Source organism: Corylus avellana, chromosome ca10 (assembly GCF_901000735.1).
Source record: "Corylus avellana chromosome ca10, CavTom2PMs-1.0".
NCBI classification, from domain to species: Eukaryota; Viridiplantae; Streptophyta; class Magnoliopsida; order Fagales; family Betulaceae; genus Corylus; species Corylus avellana.
In genome coordinates this window covers 5,025,533-5,043,870 of record NC_081550.1, presented here as the reverse complement: position 1 = coordinate 5,043,870, position 18,338 = coordinate 5,025,533, and the positions used below count along the sequence as shown (strand labels likewise).

Here is an 18,338-nt window from a genome sequence, read left to right as displayed (position 1 = left end):
TACATTTGACCAAAAATCAAATGTATCATGAGAGGACCAAACACATTGATGTCAGATATCATTTTCTTCGGGAGGTCGTGACACAAGGTGATATCATAGTGAAGAAAATTGCTATGGCGGAAAATCCAGCGGACATGTTGACTAAGCCACTTTCGTTCTTCAAGTTCAAGCAATGCTTGGGCTTGATTGGTGTTTGTCGTTTGTAATTACCCTTAGGGGTGTTGGAGGAGACGTCTTGAGGAGATTTGAGTTGAAGACTTGATGAAATTCAAGTCAAGGTGGAGATTTGTCAGATTTTGTGACTTGTTTTCACAAGTCTTACCGTGGGCCCCACAGCAGTATGGCATCCCATACTCTTTGTCTTGTTTTTTTTCTCTCCCACACGTCTCTCTTTCTCTCCATCTATTGAGCTTCTTCTAGAAGCTTTGAGAAAAGGCTGGCTTTGTTTTATTTGAAGCCATTCGGTCATCAAGAAGGAGGAGAGGGCAGCAGCTACTTTAGCAAGAAAAAGAGAGAAAGAAGAAAAGAAAAAAACTGCCGAGAGAGAGAGAGAAAGGCTTGTGCTGTTGGGAGAAGAAGATGCACCATTTTTCTTCATTTTGATCTCACTTTTGGAGTGCTGAAATGCTTAGAGAATTTTAGAGAATATTTTTCTCTTTTGTATCTAATTCTCTTTTGAGTGAGATTGGGGTGTATTGGGGCTTTTGGGTTTGAGTGGTTTTGTTTGTACTACTCTTTGTACTCCACTTTTTGTTAGTGAATTTCTCCTGGATCGTCTCCGCCAGTGGATGTAGGCTTGTTAAGCTGAACCACTTAAATCTTAGTGTCTTGTGTGGTTGTGTTATTTTTCTATTCTGCACTTTTCTACTTCTTTGGTGATCTTGGAATTTGCATTTGTCACAACATTTATAAGCAAATGGACCTGTGGAGGACTTCAAATGAAAAATAAAGGAGCATTGATTGCTCTCTTGTACAAGCTTATATTGATTATGATGGAAAACCATTCAAGATCCTCCATCTGCATCCACGAAGTCCTTTATGGAGTAAAGAAAGTGTGAGTCTCTTATATAGTGATCTCTTTTTTAACACACAAAATTAAGCTATATTGTTTCTTAATAGCTTAACATCTTTCTCTTTTTGGTTTTTATTTTGCAGAGCCAACGTTTTGGTACTGTGGTAGCATGTGGCCCAGCGCTGCTGGGATATGGAATCCCAAAGTGGTTCAACAGTAAAAGCACTAATTCGTTTGGAACAATTCAAATGCATATAGATGTGGACAGGGATTATGATTCATATGAGTGGAAGGGGTATGCTCTTTTTATTGTTTACCAATTTCATGAGCCTCACACTTACCCAAGAAAGAGAAGAAAACTCAAGGTCAATGAGCATGGGAATTCGAATTCTACAATATTTGATGACAGTGATCCTAATTTTTCCCACTTTGTTTGTCAATTTCAAGCCAATGAAGTTGATGTTACAGAATCCTTAGTCCTCTGTGCCCCTGAAGTCTCTTCCGTTGGGCCAAGTGGATTTTGGGTGTATATCCCAGCAAAGTGGTTCGGGAAAGAGAGGAATAATTTGGTTGGAAGGGGCTACCTCAAGGCTTCAATTACAGCTGGCAACCTGAAGGTAGAGGTGAAGAAGTGTGGGGCACGTGTCGTCCGTCAGCATGATGCTTCAGAGTTCTACCAAGTTCTAAACAGCATTTCTCCACATGTTTTGGATTTTCAAAGTTATGAGGAATTTTTTTATCTTTATGATACGCTAGGTCTCCTGGTCGATGGCCATATTATACAATTTAAGGGTCTCTCTCTCTCTCTCTCTCTCTCTCTCTCTCTCTCTCTCTCTCTCTCTCTTTCTTATATGATTTTAGGCTTAATTTTAATATTTGGTGATTTTGTTAATGTTTTGGTGTTGATGGTGATTTCTAACGAACTTCCCTCTTCCATGTTATTTAAATTTTTGCTTTTCCTTTACATATATTGAAATTCATCGTTTGTGCTTTAGGTTTGATAAGATGTCTCTATGGACCATGGTGGCTCTTTGGTGTTCTCATTGTGAATATAGCAGAAAAGAAGTACTCGGTGGTGTTCCAGCACTCTTTGGTGAGTCTTAGAGCCCATTCCTCAGTTGCTTAGGCCGCTTTCTGAAAGTTTGTTGCTAAAAGCCCCAGTCGTGGTTCTATTAGATTTTTTAGTTGCTTACTGTGACCGGCATTATATTGAAAAAAAAAAAAATTGCCAAAACTCATTGGGTGTGTGTGCTTAACTTACTGATCAACAAATCGAAGATACAAGTACTCCAAAAGGGAGCTCGACTGCTCACAGCAGAGACCAGCCCATTAAAACTCTAACAAACTAGCAAAATAACCCAAACCAAAAGCACCTATACAATCTGAATAAAACAGAGTATAGTGAATCTACTGCTGCAGAAGCCTATACAGTAGCCAACTAAACCAACCAATACAAACCCCCATCTGCAGCAAATAAACTTGTTTTCCTCAGGTTTTTTTAAATGAACCTGCCCCCATAATTCTGGTACGAATTTCCCAATCTATCTGCTTCAAAATCTGTTCCTCTGACCTCACCACATTACCATGTCGCAGGTCATTTTGTTGTTTCCAAATATTGTACAACACAGCACCAAGCGCCAATTTACAAAGAATTTACTCTCAGATTTTTCCCTTTTATCACCTTAATTCCATCACTCCAAAACATCATCCCATGCCACAAGGTGCGGCAGCTTTCATGCGGCTACCCAGAATCTCACACCAAATCCTTTTGCTGTAGCTGCTGAACGAAAATGTGGTCCCTGCTTTCAATACTAGCTCTGCAAAAAGCTCAGGATGCACTGGTAACTTTTATAATTTTATTATATAATTCAAATTCTTCATCTTCATCATGTTTGCTTGTTTATGCTATTTTCCATATCAAATCATAGGGAGCTCAGCGAAGTTTTGAATTATTGCCGTAGCAGAAAGCTAATTTTAATTGGTTTATCCACTCATTAACTCATGGTTATTTTGTCTTTCCTCTTTTCTTACAGACAAACTCACTGGTTTGTCTTTTCTTGAGCCACGTACTTGAGGATTCCGTTTCTGTTTCTGGAACATCAGAGTCTGATTCAAGGCAAGATGACAAGGATTGAAGATCTCAATCTTGTAACCGGAATGACTCCATGGGTGATGACAGCTCCCATTAGCAAAGACACTTTCATGCATCCTTTTTCATTTCTTTTCTCCTTGATTCTGAAGAGTTGTTGGCTATCCTTGCAATGCTATCAAGCCAGCAGAAGGGCATTGAAGAAATGGGAGAACTTGGAGCAGTTCCTTGGTTGCTTAGCATTATTAGAGAGAGCATTTCTAGACGTAACAACAAGAATTGCATTGCAACCCTCCAAACCATCTGTTTTAATGTGGCCTCTCGGGCCTTCTGTGTAGTCATTCTCAATTACCTTTTTGTATATTCTCGTTTGGTCTAGATTCAATTTCAGCTTCATTAGTTAATTGCTGTGATTCTGGGAATAAAATGAAAGGAAGCTTTATTAAAAAAATTGTATCTTCTTTTGTTTTCTTTTGCTTTTTCTGGTGATTGGGAATGGTCCAATGCATACAAGCTTGGATTTTATTGACAGCAACAAAACGTTGGATCCTTTGGCCCGATCCCTCTTTCTGACAAATCCCACTCCTTTGAGACTTCATGCTGCAGTACGTGGTTGCTGGAGTCCAAGAACTCATGTTCTACCACCAAGACCTAAGGTTTGATTTTGAGCATTTTTGCTTCAAATGTAGGTCTTCTGTATTTTTCTAGAAAAGATTTTATGGGCTAATGGAAACTGACTGAATAAGAACAGAATCTTAAAGCTGGATTTCTGTTGGCCTGTGAAGAGTTTGTGGCTATTCCTCAAGCTGAGGGCCAGTTATTGACATTTCCAATTTTTGAATTGCAGCATTACAATAGGTGACTGCAGGAGTAACATTTAACATACTTTATGGTTGGGCCATTTGGAAAAAAAAAAACAAACTATTAAGAGAGAATCACGAAGTCTACAAAAGGTACATTAATATACATATTTAAACACTACTCTAACCTAAAAGCCTAAGTTAATGAAGTTAGATCTACTTAAATATATTAATTTTTTTTTTTTCTTTATACTTCATAAGACACTCAACAAATCTATTATATTTAACATACTTAATGGTTGGGCCGACTAAAGCAATTAGTCAATTGGTCTTGATAAACAAGATTAGAACAATTTATAATGGGACCCATTCAATTTCACAACCGTCAAGTTAAGTTTTTTCCTGAGTCAAGGTCCTTTTGAATTGCTGTAAAAAGCAATCATGCAAAGCTACTGTTTCTTCTTTGATTCTAACACTGTTTTTACTCTGCTTTTTGACTCGAAGAGAGACCAAAACTGTGAAGATCAATGGGGACACATAAACGAAGGCGGAAGGGAAGTGGGGCTTGTGATGATGATGAGAGAGAGAGAGAGACAGTGATGAAAATGGGAAAGCCAGAAAACATGGCATGTTGGGGCCTCTTTGTGCTCTTGTCTCTGTTTCTTTCTTTCTTTGTTTTTTGTGGGTCAGATTGTGTATAATTTGCATGCTATGGTTGGAGGGTCATTAATTTGGAATTTTGAATCTTCCATCTGCATTGCTTGGATACTCCTTTTCCATTTGTATTTTTTTTTTTTTTCTAAGAAAAATAGTAAGAGGAGGCAAACTATAACTATTCTACCTAGATCTTACCATAGTTGCCCTTTGCTTGTTCTACCATGGTATCTTCTTATCCATAGTGCTTTTAAACTCATGCATTAGGACATACTGGTCAATTGCTTCAAGGCACTTGATCATATATTACAAATCAGTAATATATAATGCTTTTTCTTTATTCTTTTTTGATAAGTAGTAATTACTGAAATTTGATTATAAAAGAGGATATACCTTAAGCATACAGCCTATACAGGATGTAGACAAAAGGTTTATCTCAGTAATTAATTCAAAGTTCATATTTTCCTTGAAATCTAGAAAAAAAAGGAGGAGAAAAGTGGTTGCACCCAAAAAGAAGCATTCGTTCATATCTCATTATCTTGTATCAATATAGAATTAGTGTAGTAGGGCTTGTAGACACATGTACAAGTTAATTTTGTTTACCAAAATGTTGTCGTCAGTTAGATTTAGTTTCTGTAATTTAGAAATTGTGCAGAAAGGATTAAAAAATTTGAATAGAATTTTGTGTTTTTGTGTGTCAAACTGTATACAAAAAAGGTATATATATATATATATTTTTTGAGCAAAAATGGTAGGCCGGGGAGACCAATTATAGCTATCCTACATGGGCGTAACCATAGTAGCACCTACTCGCTGAGAGCCGCACAGAAGGAGTCTAAACAGTGGGAACCGTATGCTCTCCCTCAAATCCGACTGAACCATAGCCTGATACAGCCCTACCAGGGCATCAACGAGAATTTAAGGTGTCTAATACTAATCAGACTTATGTGGGGATTCTTCATTACGGAGATTCGAACTCATGCCCTAGTATATGCCCTGACCACTTGGGAATTTCCTTGTGCCATTGAACCACCACCCTTGATATTTATAGTTAAATAATGCCAGTTAAAATAAAAAATACAATTAGGTAATTAATGGACAATATTATATAATAAAATTCAACCTATACAAAAAAAATATAAATCAGTCAAGCAAATACAAAAAGAACGTAAAAATATATTTTGAATATATTCTAAGACGACAGATAATCAAGCTGGAAGTGGAGAGTCAATTGACTAATTAATTGTATTGACTAATTAATTTCCCTCTATCTTTACAATGACTCTAAAATTTGCCCTTTCCCGTTTCAAGTTTATGCCTCTTTTGTTTCTTCAGTCTTCATATATAGTCGGTTGAAGTTCTGCCTTGGATGGAAGTCTTGACTTTGTTGGCTCTGCACTATTATCCTTAATACTCTGCACTATTATCCTTAATACTCTGCCAAACACAATACATTGCTGATGCTTTTCATGGACTTCCTGGGGTCGTTAATACGTAAATCACTAATATTATTGTCTTAATTAATCAAGAGTACGTAGATTCAAGATTGTAACCAAATGCAGCTTCTGCCAGTTGGTCCTTTTGCTCTAGCTATGTAAAGCGCCAACGACTACACTAAAATAAAATCCTTTCGTTGCAAATCCTTTCCTGAGTGTCAATGGCGATTAAAAGAGGTTTCTGAAGATGAAATAAGAGATGCATTGTTTCATATGAAAGCCAATAAGGCCCCTGGTCCTTATGGGTTTTTTGCAGATTTTTTTAAGTCTACTTGGTCTATTGTGGGTAAGGAGGTAGTGGCTGCTATTAAAGGTTTCTTTACTTCTGGTTTATTGCTTAAGGAAGTGAATGCTACTATTCTTTCCTTGGTTCCTAAAAAGGTTAATCCTTCGGCCATGGGAGATTTTAGACCTATTGCTTGTTGTAATGTTATATATAAATGCATTACTAAAATTTTGTCTAACAGGATGTTGCCTTTTTTGGGTGATTTGGTGAGCATGAACCAATCTGCTCTCATTCATTCTAGGAATATATCTGAGAATGTTCTGTTGGCTCAGGAACTTGTGAGGGGTTATCATAAGGAAAAAGGGAAACCTAGGTGTACTTTGAAAATAGACCTTATGAAGGCCTATGATTCGGTGAATTGGGATTTTATGCTTCATTGCCTTCACTGTTTTGGTTTTCCTAAAAGATTTTTGAGCTGGATCAGGGTGTGTATTACATCTCCTAAATTTTATGTTTGTGTCAATGGTACTTTGGTTGGCTATTTTGAAGGTAAAAAGGGACTGAGGCAGGGTGACCCTATTTCTCCTTACTTGTTTGTTCTTGCTATGGAGGTGTTCTCTCGGATTATGGCTGCACATACTGGTGGTAATGCTGGGTTTAAATTCCATCCTAAATGTGAGAGAATGAAGCTTACTCATTTGTGTTTTGCAGATGATCTTTTGATTTTTTCAGAAGCTAGTTTGAGTTCTATTAAAGTTATCAAAGCTGCTCTTATTGAGTTTGAGAATCTGTCTGGGTTGAAAGCTAATCCTTCTAAGAGTTCTCTTTATTGTTATGGAGTTTCAGATAGAATGAGGCATATTCTATTGGATGATTTGATGATGAAGGAAGGTCATTTCCCTGTGAGGTATCTTGGGGTTCCTCTTATTTCATCAAGACTTTCTGCAGCTGACTGTGGAGCTTTACTTAGCAAAATTTCTGGCCGTATAGATTATTGGCTTTTCAAGAATCTTTCCTATGCAGGTAGGCTCCAGTTGTTATCTTCTGTTCTTTACAGTTTACAAGTGTATTGGATGGGTATTTTCATTCTTCCTAAAAAGATTATTAGAGCTATTGAACAAAAGTTCAATAGATTTTTATGGAATGGGAATGAAGAAGGTGTAGCTAAAGCAAAGGTTTCTTGGACTAATCTCTGTTTTCCTAAAAAGGAGGGAGGTTTGGGTTTAAGGAAGCTTGATATTTGGAATCAAACTTCTATGCTTAGGCATATCTGGAGTATTTTTGCTAGGTCTGGTTCTATTTGGGTTGCCTGGGTTAGAGAAAATCTATTAAAAAGAAGGAGTTTTTGGAGTGTAGATATTCCTCAGAATTGTTCATGGAGTTGGAGAAAAATTTTAAAGCTGAGATCTATTGCTAAAAGGTTCTTGAAGTTTGAAGTTGGGAATGGGGATAGCATTCATATGTGGCTGGATTTGTGGCATCCTACAGGAGTTTTGATTGAGCAATATGGCTTCAGGGCTGTTTATGATGCTCAAAGTAATATTGAAGCTAAGCTGTCTTCTGTCATTTGCAATGGAGATTGGTTCTGGAGACCAACAAGATCAGAAGCTCTAGTTGATATTCAAGCTAGGCTTTCTGAAGTTTGTTTAGGCCAATTTGATAAGCCAGTTCGGACTGATTCTAAAAAGGGTGTCTATGTTAGTGCAGAGACTTGGGAAGCCCATAGAAAGAAGAATGTAGAGGTTGTTTGGTGGAAGTTAGTTTGGTTTCCTCTTGCTATTCCTAAGCAGGTTTTTATTTTGTGGCTTGCTATGAAGGATAGGCTACTTACAGGGGAGAGGTTACTCAAATGGGGTTATAAGGGTGAGGTTCAATGTTGTTTCTGCCATTCTCAACTGGAAACTCGTGATCATATTTTCTTTGCATGCAGCTTTAGTTCGAGAGTTTGGAAATATTGCATGATTCGTTGTAGAATTGATATGCCTCCTATGATTTGGGATGAACTTGTATAGCTGGGTTGCAATAAGTGGGGAAATAACTCTCTTAAATGCTTAATATGTCAATTGGTTCTTGGTTCTGTTATTTATAATCTCTGGCATACTAGAAATGAACTTAGACATGATGGTGTTCCAAAAACTGAAGAACAGTTATTGAAGCAGATTTTCTGGGAAATCAGGGCTAGAATTGCTATAAAAAGAGGTTTTCCTAGAACTAGGGAGAACCTTTTGTTGTGTTCATTGTGGAACTTGCCTTCTGCCATCCTCTGTAATGTTGGCTTGTAGTTTGTTTCTTGTTTTCAACATGTAAGGGTTGTAAGGGGCTGTTTTGGTGTTGAGTAGTTGTTTGGCTTGTAGGTTTTGTTTTCCCCTATTTTTTGTTTTGTAAGGGGTTGTATTTGTGTTTCGGTGATGCTCTATTTTGAGCTTTAGTTTTAATAAAATGCTTATTCATCAAAAAAAAAATGGCGATTAAAAGATTTTCTGTCTTGTATTACTTCTCTATCTTCCCTTGTTTCATGAATGGTGAGCAGATTTTAGACGTTAAAGTACCGAGTTAACATAGAGTCTCTTTGTCGGTGTGTTTAAAAAGCCGTGTACTCCTCACATGTTTTAAGGGATAGATGTTAACTTTTAAATTAGATTTGAGAAAATTCTTCTAAATCATAAGGAAACAACCATGGAAATAAAGTATGTTATTAAATTCAGGTCAAAAAATTGTCTTTTAATTTGCTCTTATTTTTTTAGGAGTGTTACAAATCATTCTCTCAATTATCTCTTTTCACAAATCTAAGAAATTCATCATTGAATTTGTGAACTCGTATCGGTTCCACATAAATACAATAGTGAATTTACATGTGAGATAGATAAGAAATTGGATGAAATAGTGAAAAGTTACTTTAAATAGTAAATAAATAAATTTTTTTTAAAAAAGCAGAAGAACCTCTCCACCGATAGTCACTAAGGAATTGGGTTTTTTAGTACTCTAATTTAACAATTCATACCAAATACTAACAAAAAAAGAAAAAATACATATAATTATCTCTCCTTTCACGTACGACAAGACTCGAAAAGAGACTTAAAACCGTGTTGAATGGGAAAGAAAGAAAACATGGCGTGTTGTGGGCTCTTTTGTGGGTCTGATAATTGCATCCATTTCCTGTAGTTGGCGCGTGGGTCATTAATTTGGAATTTTGATTCTTCCATCTGCATTGCTCTGATATACCCTTTTGCCCTTATCAATAGTGCTTTTAAAAACTCATGCTTTAGGACATACTGGTCAATTGCTTCAAGACACTTGACCTTATATTACACGGGCAACAAATCAGTAATAATGTTTTTCTTTATTCTTTTTTGATATGTAGTAATTAATGAAATTTGATTATAAAAGAGGAGATACCTTAAGCATACAGGATGTAGACAATAGGTTTAGAGTAATGTTTGGACCATCTTTTTATCCTCCTAAAGTTGACGTGACTTTTAAAATTACTATTAGATCAAAATTCACGTATGATTTATCTAAAATTTAATACTAATTTTAAAAGCGAAAGGAATAGATCAAAATTCGAATAGAATTTTGTATTTTTGTGTGTCAATCTATGTACAAAAAAGGTATATTTATAGTTGAATAATGCCTGTTAAAATAGAAAATACAATTAAATAATTAATGAATAATATTAGGTACATAATAAAATCAGAAAATATAAATCAGTTGAGCAAATACAAAAAATATATTTTGAAAATATTGTAAGACAGGTAATCAAGGTAGAAGTGGAGATCAAGCTAGAATTGGGTTTTTTATTACTGGAATTTAACAAATTCATAACAAATACTAATAAAAAAATACATATGATTCTCTCTCATCTAATAAAAACATGACGTGGCACAATACGATTAAAAATGAGATAAATTCAATTTTTGAAAAATTCAATCATATTGTGACACATCATATTGTAAATTGTTTTTTTAAAACTTTATTGGTAAGCCTAACATTTTTCAATAAAAAACCTCACCCGTTGGCAATGATGAACATCCCTGCAAAGAAAAGAAGCAGACCAACTACACAAAAGCAATCTCATGTCCTAGATCTAGTCAGCACAAAGTATATTTGTTCCTTAAATGCAATTGTACATGGGTTAGGAGAAACTTGAAGCATATTTTCAGAGTTTTATGCTCTGTGTTATAAGAGCTTTATGCTCGTAAAATTTCATTTTCATTCCATATTTAAAAAAAATATAAAAATAAAATAATAATAAAAAAAGCTACACAAAAGCAATGTGAAGACAACTTTCTTTTATTGCTTAATTTAATTGTAACCTCCAACTTACCTTCATGTTGACCGCTTTTTCACAACCCCGAAAGCTGGGGAATTGCTTGAAGCTAAGGGACATTGCAACTTCCAAGTAATTTTCCCTTCGATCACATAAAACAATTTGTTATCCTACTTTAAAAAAAATATTTATATTAATAATAATAATTTTTTGCCTTTCTATGTCGCTTTGTGCGAGGCTTGGATCCTTTGTGGATCCATTGTCTACCGTTTGTTTCTATTACCATTTCTATATTAACTTTTTCGTTTAGGTTTTGTTGTTGAAAAGTCACCCAATTTTATTTGTAATTGTCCGTGTAACTTTGGTCTCATTGTTAAATAAAAAATAAAAAATAAATAAAAAAAAAAGTTTATCTGAGTAATTACACAAGATCTACTAATAGCCTAACATGAGACTGACTTTCTTCTAAGAGTATCTACAAAAGAATATGCAAATTCTTTATAATAGTTAGATTTGACTAAGATTAACCTTTTTTCCTTTCTAGCAAAATAACTATTTTGCAATTTTTTCTTCTAGTATGAATAGTAAATAGGCTGATTAACCTATTTACTATTCACACTATAAACTTTGTTTATTATTATTTTTCTCTTCCTTTCTTCCTTTTACTCTCTCCTCCTCTTTCTTTCACTTGTTCACGCACAAAATAATATTTAAAGAAAATAGATAGTAGAATAGAGAATTTATTGGAGTGTGCATGAAAAAATAAGTAGTTAAAGTAAAAAATTATACCTTTTTAGTAGCTATTTTGCACATTTCTGCTGAAAATGCTCCAAAAATAGAAGGAAAGTAGAAAAAAATGTCGTAACGGCAGAAGACTTGAAGTTAATGTCCTAACATCTACTATGAGCCTAACATGAGACTGAAGATCATCACAATCACATAAAACAATATTGTGTCATCCTACTTTAATTTTCTTTTTTTAAAAAAAAAAAGTATTAATATTAATTATGTGTAGTATATAACTAAAATATAAGCAAAGCATGGTAGGTAGCCAAGTTAGGTACAGTGCGAACTTCGAATTTCCATGAAACTTCACGTACGCCAAATTACCTTCATTGGTGGACCCCCAATCCAACTTTCAACGACATTTCCTTCTACTTTCGTGGAAGTTTCCTCATGTTGACCGCTTTTTCACAACGCGGAATTAAAGCCTTGCATATATATAACAATACCCAGAGGGCAGAGCCTTCTTGTTAAGATAAACTGATGAAGCCTAATTCTTGAAATCTGCAAACTACGTACTAATATTCCATTATTAAACAATCTTTTAAGTCTCCGATCGATGGCGTCCACGAGCACTCAGATAGTCTCTTCGTCTTCTTCTTCTTCAACACATCCTCGGAGATACGATGTTTTTCTCAGTTTCTACGGTAAAGACACTCGCAAGAGTTTTACAGACCATTTATATACGGCTTTGGTTCAAAAAGGCATTATCGTGTTTAGAGACGATGAAAAGCTTGAGCGAGGAAAAACAATTTCTAAGGAGCTCATAAAAGCAATACAAGAATCCATGTATGCGATTGTTGTTATCTCTCCAAACTACGCTTCCTCTAGATGGTGCCTCATTGAACTTACCAAGATCGTCGAATGCATGAAATACTCGGGGCTGAACGTTTTGCCTATTTTCTACCACGTGGATCCTTCCCACGTACGAAAACAGAAGGGGACTTTTGCAAAAGCTTTTGGTAGGCATAAAAAAGAAAAAGATCCCAAGATTGACATCAACAAGATGCAAATGTGGAGAGCTGCTTTGAAAGAAGTGAGCAATATCTCCGGATGGCATGTACATGATAGCCATAGGTAACATTAAATAATTCGTCTTTTCCAATTCTTTCGGTTTGTATTTTTGTAGTGATAGAAGCATCTTTATTTCCCATTTTTGTTGCCTTTTCTTTTTATTTTGGGTCTAGCTAAATCATATATTATTGGCATCATCATATCATCATAAAAACTCACAGATTTTGTAGAAAAAGTACCACAAGCAATCAAGACCTAAAGAATAAAAAATAAAAATAATTTAGATATATGATGATGTCACTAAAATAAATTATCATAATAAAGAAATTTAGAATAAAAAATTTAAACAATACTCATAACAAATCAAGAATCACTTCAAAATTGTGACATGATCAAATTACATCTTACTAATAAACAATATTTGAGGGAGTTGAAAACCATAAATTTTGGATTAAAATGCTATTGCCATTTCTAATTAATCATACACGTACAACCATGATGATCATTTACACCATTAATTCCTTACGATTTGTTGACAATGAATAGTCTTTTTAACCTCTATCATTGTCTCACAAATTTACAGTTGGTGCAGAATTGCTTTGATTAAAAAAAGCAGATTATATGTAGTAAATGTATTTAATTGGTTTATTTGTGATATCTTTTTCTTATTGTGAAGATAAAAGAAAAGAAAGACTTTGCAAAAGGGAATACAAGAAGCATACAAATAATTTAAGGGGAAACTTCATTTAACCCCCTAAACTTTCCGTGCATTTGCAATTATTTTTCTAAATTTTAAGAACTCTCAATTTAGTGTATCCAATTATAAAAAGTTTGTAATGTCACCCATACCTTTAGGGTTTAGGGTTAAATTAGACGGAATATATGTGAAATGTCCCTTATAATCCTGTATTTAACATTTTTAAATAATTAAATTTTCTATAAAAAAAATAGATCCCACGGCTTGGCCATAGGTCAGCCCGGCATCAATTTATATTTTTTTTTATTTTACTTTAAAAATGTGTATTTTGGCATTCTTCCTTAGGATTTAACAAAAAACCCCAACAGAAATTTGACATTGCAAACTTTTTATAGTCAAGTGAAAACAAAAAAAAAAAAAAACATAATTCTTTATTAGACTGTACAAGGACCCAAGCAAATCAAACCATAACTATGGTGATACACTATAAATTAAGATTTCTCATTTATTTGTTAAATGAAGCTAAACCATTGTACATGATTAAGCATTTTGTCTCTCTATGGCTATTCTGACGTCCTATCTTTTCTACAATCACGAATCAAAAGTTGTTGAAGAAATTAGTAGAATGATATTTAGAGGATTGGTTAACTTCTCAAATGCTTCCAAGGGTCTTGTTGGAATAGAATCCCGTGCGGAGGAAATTATGAGCAAACTTTGTATAGGGTTGGATGATGTTTGCTTTTTGGGGATTCATGGGATGGGTGGAATTGGGAAGACTACCCTATCAAAATTCATTTATGAAAGAGTTTCTCATCAATTTGAAGCTAGTTGCTTTATTACTAGTATTAGAGAAGAAACTAGAACTGATTATGATCTATTTTATCTACAAAAACAACTTATTTCTGAGATCCTCATGGACAGAGAAATAAATATATGGAATAGCTATGGGGCAACTAGAGTGATAGCGAACAGATTACGTAATAAAAAGGTTCTTATTGTTCTTGACGATGTGGATGGAGAAAAACAACTAAAAGCATTAGCAGAGAGCCATGATTGGTTTGGTCAAGGGAGTAGAATCATTATAACAAGAAGAGATCGTCATTTGCTGAACAGATTTGTGGATATTACATATGATGTTAAGGTGCTCAATGTTGTTGAAGCTTTACAACTATTTAGTTTGAAAGCCTTCAAGAAACCCCGTCCTGAAGAAAATTACGTTCAATTGTCTATGGATATTGTGAATTACGCTCAAGGCCTTCCTTTAGCTCTTGAAGTTTTTGGTTCCCTCTTATTTGGTAGAACAATGGATGAATGGAAGAGTGCCAAGGATCTACTAAAAGAAAATCCCAATGCAGAAATTTTGGATAAACTTAAAATAAGTTATGATGGATTAGAGGATTTGCAGCAAAAATTGTTTTTAGATATTGCATGTTTCTTCAATGGAGCATTCATAGAAGACATCAAATACAAACTAGAATGTTTTGGTTACTATCCGGACTTCAATATGAAAGTTCTTGTGGACAAATCTCTTATAACTATGTCAGAGGGAATATTTGTGGACAAAAATCTTATAATTATGAAAGGGAGAATGTTGCAGATGCACGATTTGTTACGAAAAATGGGTAAAAAAATAGTTCGTTGTGAGTCTGCTAAGGAGGAGCCTGGCGAATGCAGTAGACTGTGGTGTAACAAGGATGTCATTCATGTATTGAAAAATGATAGTGTAAGTGGTTAGTCTAGACACAAACATAGAGAAATACATTTTTTATACTGATTATTGTAAGTATTTGTCAAATATTTCCACCATACTTCCTAATTTAATTTTTGTTGGTTATTAGGGAACTGATGCGGTTAGAGGCATTGTCCTAAAATTACCTTTACAAAAAGAAGAGCGACTAAATGTTGAAGCCTTCGCAAAGATGAAACAATTGCAAATGCTTCAGATTAGCCACACTAATATTGTATCACGTTTTTCTAAAGCTCGTAATGATTTACTCACTAATCTGGAATGGCATGGAGATCCTTCGAATTTCATGCTAAGCAATGAGTTATGCGTTATAGAATGGTGGGTATATCCTTTAGAATCCTTGCCGGCCAGTTTCCAATCAAACAAGCTTGTTGAGCTCATAATGCCTTACAGCTCCATCAAACAATTGTGGGATGGAAGGAAGGTAAGATTTTGGCTTATGCAGATCGATTTAATTTATTTTTATTCTTCTTAGTCCTTTTACTCTTCTTCATTTTATCTAACTATTCATTGGTCGTCTATAACAGAGTTTTGACAAATTGAAACACATTGACCTAAGTCATTCTCTAAACTTGATCAAGACACCAGATTTGAGCGGAGTCCCAAATCTTGAGAAACTAAAGCTTTCATATTGTACAAATCTGTCCAAGGTCCGCCGATCCATTGGATTTCCAAGATAGCTTAAGGAGTTGGATCTAAAGGATTGCAAACATCTCAAGAGACTTCCAGACGAGATGACTAGCTTGGAATCTCTTGAAATTCTCAATATATCTGATTGCTCAAGACTAGAGAAAATCCCAAAGAACCTGTTGAGTGGTATGAAATGTCTAGAGTACCTTTGGGTAGGTCGAAGTGTTATAAGGAAATTTTCGATAGGTAGTGGACCAGATCCCATGATAAGTCTTTTGCTCCCAAATTCATTCTCGTGTTTAAGCTATTTAAGAGAACTAGATTTGAGTTATTGCAATCTATCAGATGGAGCGATCCCCAATGATCTTAGTTGCTTATCCTCCCTTTATTATTTAACTTTGAGTGGGAACAAATTTACAAGAATACCAGATAGTGTGGCTCAACTTTCAAATCTTTGTGACCTTGTCTTGAATGATTGTAGTTGGCTTCAAGTATTGCCGAAGCTTCCATTGGGATTAAAAGTCTTGGGTGTAAAAAATTGTCCATTGCTGGAGTCGTTTGATAATAAGCAAATGGAGATGTGGAGAAGGTCAAATGAAAAATTAAGGAGCATTGATTATTCTGTTGTACAAGCTTATTTTGATTATGATGGAAATCCCTTCAACATCCTCCATCTGCATCCACGAAGTCCTTTATGGAGTGAACATAGTGTGAGTCTCTTATATAGTGATCTCTTTTTTAACACACTAAATTAATTAAGTTATAATATTGTTTTGTAATATTTAGCTTAACATCTTTCTCTCTTGTGTTATTATTTTACAGTTGGAAGATTTTTATCATGTGGTAGCATGCGGCCCTGCGTTGGTGGGATCAGGAATCCCAGAGTGGTTCAACGATAAAAGCACTAATTCCTTTGGAACAATTCAATTGCATTCAGATTTGGGCTCAGATATGAATAGGGAGGGGTATGCTCTTTTTATTGTTTATGAATTTCATGAGCCTCACACTACTCATCCAAGAAAGAGCAGAAAACGAAAGGTGGATGAGCGGAATGGGAATTCGAATTCTACAACAATATTTGATGGCAGTAATAGTAATTTACCCAACTTTGTTTGTCATTTTCAATTCACTGATTTGGATGTTACAAAACCGTTTTTCTTTTGTGCCCCTGGAGTCCCTTCTGTTGGGCTAAACGGATTTTGGGTGTATATACCATTTTGGTGGATATTACCGACAATTTGGAGTAATAGATTTGGATCCATTAAGGCTTCAATTACAACAGACAGCCTGAATGTTGAGGTAAAGGAGTGTGGGGCGCGTTTAGTACTACGTGATGAGCATGATGCTTCGGCGTTGTACCAAGTTCTCAACACCATTTCTCCGCCACGTGCTTTGGGTTTCAAAAGTTGCGAGAAACTTTTTTCTCGTTTGTTCGATAGATATAGCTCATATTTCAAGGTCGCGGGCCCAATTAAATCTAATGTTGTAGCATCTGGATCAATTGAGTCGGTTAATTGTTAGAGGATTAAAATTCGCCTCATAAGAAACAGGTCAATGGGCATTAAGATAAAACAAAAAATGTTGACGTTTCCATCCCAGAGGATTAGACGCGAACCGACAAAGAAAAGGAGAAGAATAGCGCACGAATGACGAGCGAACACAGAGCCACCTCACTCCGCAGCTCTACAACTTCGACACTGTACAAGAGTTTTAGAGGTGCGTTTCTAATTTTACCCATTCTCTCTCTCTCTCTCTCTCCTATTTGACTCTAGGCTTAATTTTGATATTTGGTAATTTTGTTCTTGTTTTGGTGTTGATGGTGATATGGGTTTGTGTTGCTATTTTTCCTCTTTCTTCATTCGTTTCTTTCTGTTTCTTTTCTGACAAAGTTTCTAGGAATTCAAAGTATTTTAAGTTTTCTTAGATTTAAGACAATGATAATATTCTGATTTTTCAAAGTCATATTTCTCTCTGTTAATTCTTGCTTTGTTTATTTTATTTATTATTGTCAAATTTCTCGAACCAGCTCAATAAACTTCCTTGGTTCCATGTTATGTACTTTCTTAGTTTTCTTTTACATAGAGTGAAATTCAGCATTAGTACGTGGTGTTTGATAAAATGTCTCTATGGTGGTTTTTTGGTGTTCTTATTGTGAATAAAGCAGATATGAGGGGGGTTTGGCGGTGTTCTGGCACTCTTTGGTGAGCCTTTAGATGCCATTCCTCTGTTGCTTAAGCCGCTTCCTCAAAGCTTGTTGCCAAAAACCCGTCATTTTGTGAGTCTTAGATGCCATTCCTCAGTTGCTTGGGCCGCTTTCTGAAAGCTTGTTGCAAAAATCCCCCATCAATAGCCATGGTTCTTTAAGATTTTTTTGTTGCTTAGTGTGACCAATAGTGCATTGACAAAATGATTGTCAAAACTCATTTGGTGTGTGTGCCTAACTTACGGATCAAAAAAAGAAGCAACCCTTGTCATCATAATCCCTTATGCCATATGATTCAAGATAGTTAAAATTAGTGATTTATACTGAAAGAGTATGACATGGTGGCAGTAGATTTATAAAGGTAATTGAAGGATGTTGGTTTTCTATGGTATGCCTTGTTGGCCAGATCATTTATATGGGCCGACTTCTTGTTTACTGATATGGTAGTGTAATTAGGTTAAATTTTTGGAAAACCAGAAAATAGGATATGTGAATAACTTAATGTGGGTACATGGTGAAGTAGGTTGTAGTCATACTTTATGTATTTTTACTTTTTGTTAACATATGGATTTAATTTTGTCTTTCTTTTGTTGGCTAGGCTTGGGACTAAGTGATATTTTGAAACCTGATTTGATAATGCCATTCATCCGCACAGTGCCATTAGCACACCATTTAGCATTATACTTACATGAGGTATACAATAGTCCGGAGTTCCTATTT

The 18,338-nt window shown here is 35.1% G+C and overlaps 3 protein-coding genes and 1 long non-coding RNA gene across 5 annotated transcripts in view; all 4 read left to right on the top strand.

Moving 5' to 3' along the window:
- Nucleotides 1-2,138, top strand: part of LOC132162777 (TMV resistance protein N-like) — a 12,026-nt gene extending 9,888 nt beyond the window's left edge. The window contains exons 7-8 of the mRNA XM_059573006.1: nucleotides 1,156-1,732; nucleotides 2,008-2,138. Coding sequence (XP_059428989.1) covers nucleotides 1,156-1,732; nucleotides 2,008-2,138 — 708 coding nt within the window. The remainder of the gene's footprint in view (nucleotides 1-1,155; nucleotides 1,733-2,007) is intronic.
- Nucleotides 2,139-2,569: 431 nt separating this feature from the next.
- LOC132164524 (uncharacterized) lies at nucleotides 2,570-4,620 on the top strand. Of its 2 annotated transcripts, XR_009438388.1 has the most exons (3): nucleotides 2,575-2,853; nucleotides 3,046-3,757; nucleotides 4,406-4,620. It is a non-coding gene; the product is annotated as an uncharacterized LOC132164524 (long non-coding RNA). The 2 variants fall into 2 exon arrangements; XR_009438389.1 differs by lacking the exon at nucleotides 4,406-4,620 and having other exon boundaries at nucleotides 2,570-2,853; nucleotides 3,046-3,867.
- Nucleotides 4,621-11,886: 7,266 nt separating this feature from the next.
- LOC132162776 (disease resistance protein RPV1-like) lies at nucleotides 11,887-12,408 on the top strand. The gene has a single exon (XM_059573005.1). The coding sequence runs from the start codon at nucleotides 11,887-11,889 to the stop codon at nucleotides 12,406-12,408; it is 522 nt and encodes a 173-aa protein (XP_059428988.1).
- Nucleotides 12,409-13,663: 1,255 nt separating this feature from the next.
- On the top strand, nucleotides 13,664-16,936 carry LOC132162775 (TMV resistance protein N-like). The gene is made up of 6 exons (XM_059573004.1): nucleotides 13,664-14,761; nucleotides 14,877-15,209; nucleotides 15,313-15,435; nucleotides 15,570-15,661; nucleotides 15,897-16,125; nucleotides 16,238-16,936. The coding sequence occupies exons 1-6, from the start codon at nucleotides 13,664-13,666 to the stop codon at nucleotides 16,934-16,936; spliced, it is 2,574 nt and encodes an 857-aa protein (XP_059428987.1).
- Nucleotides 16,937-18,338: the final 1,402 nt, after the last annotated feature.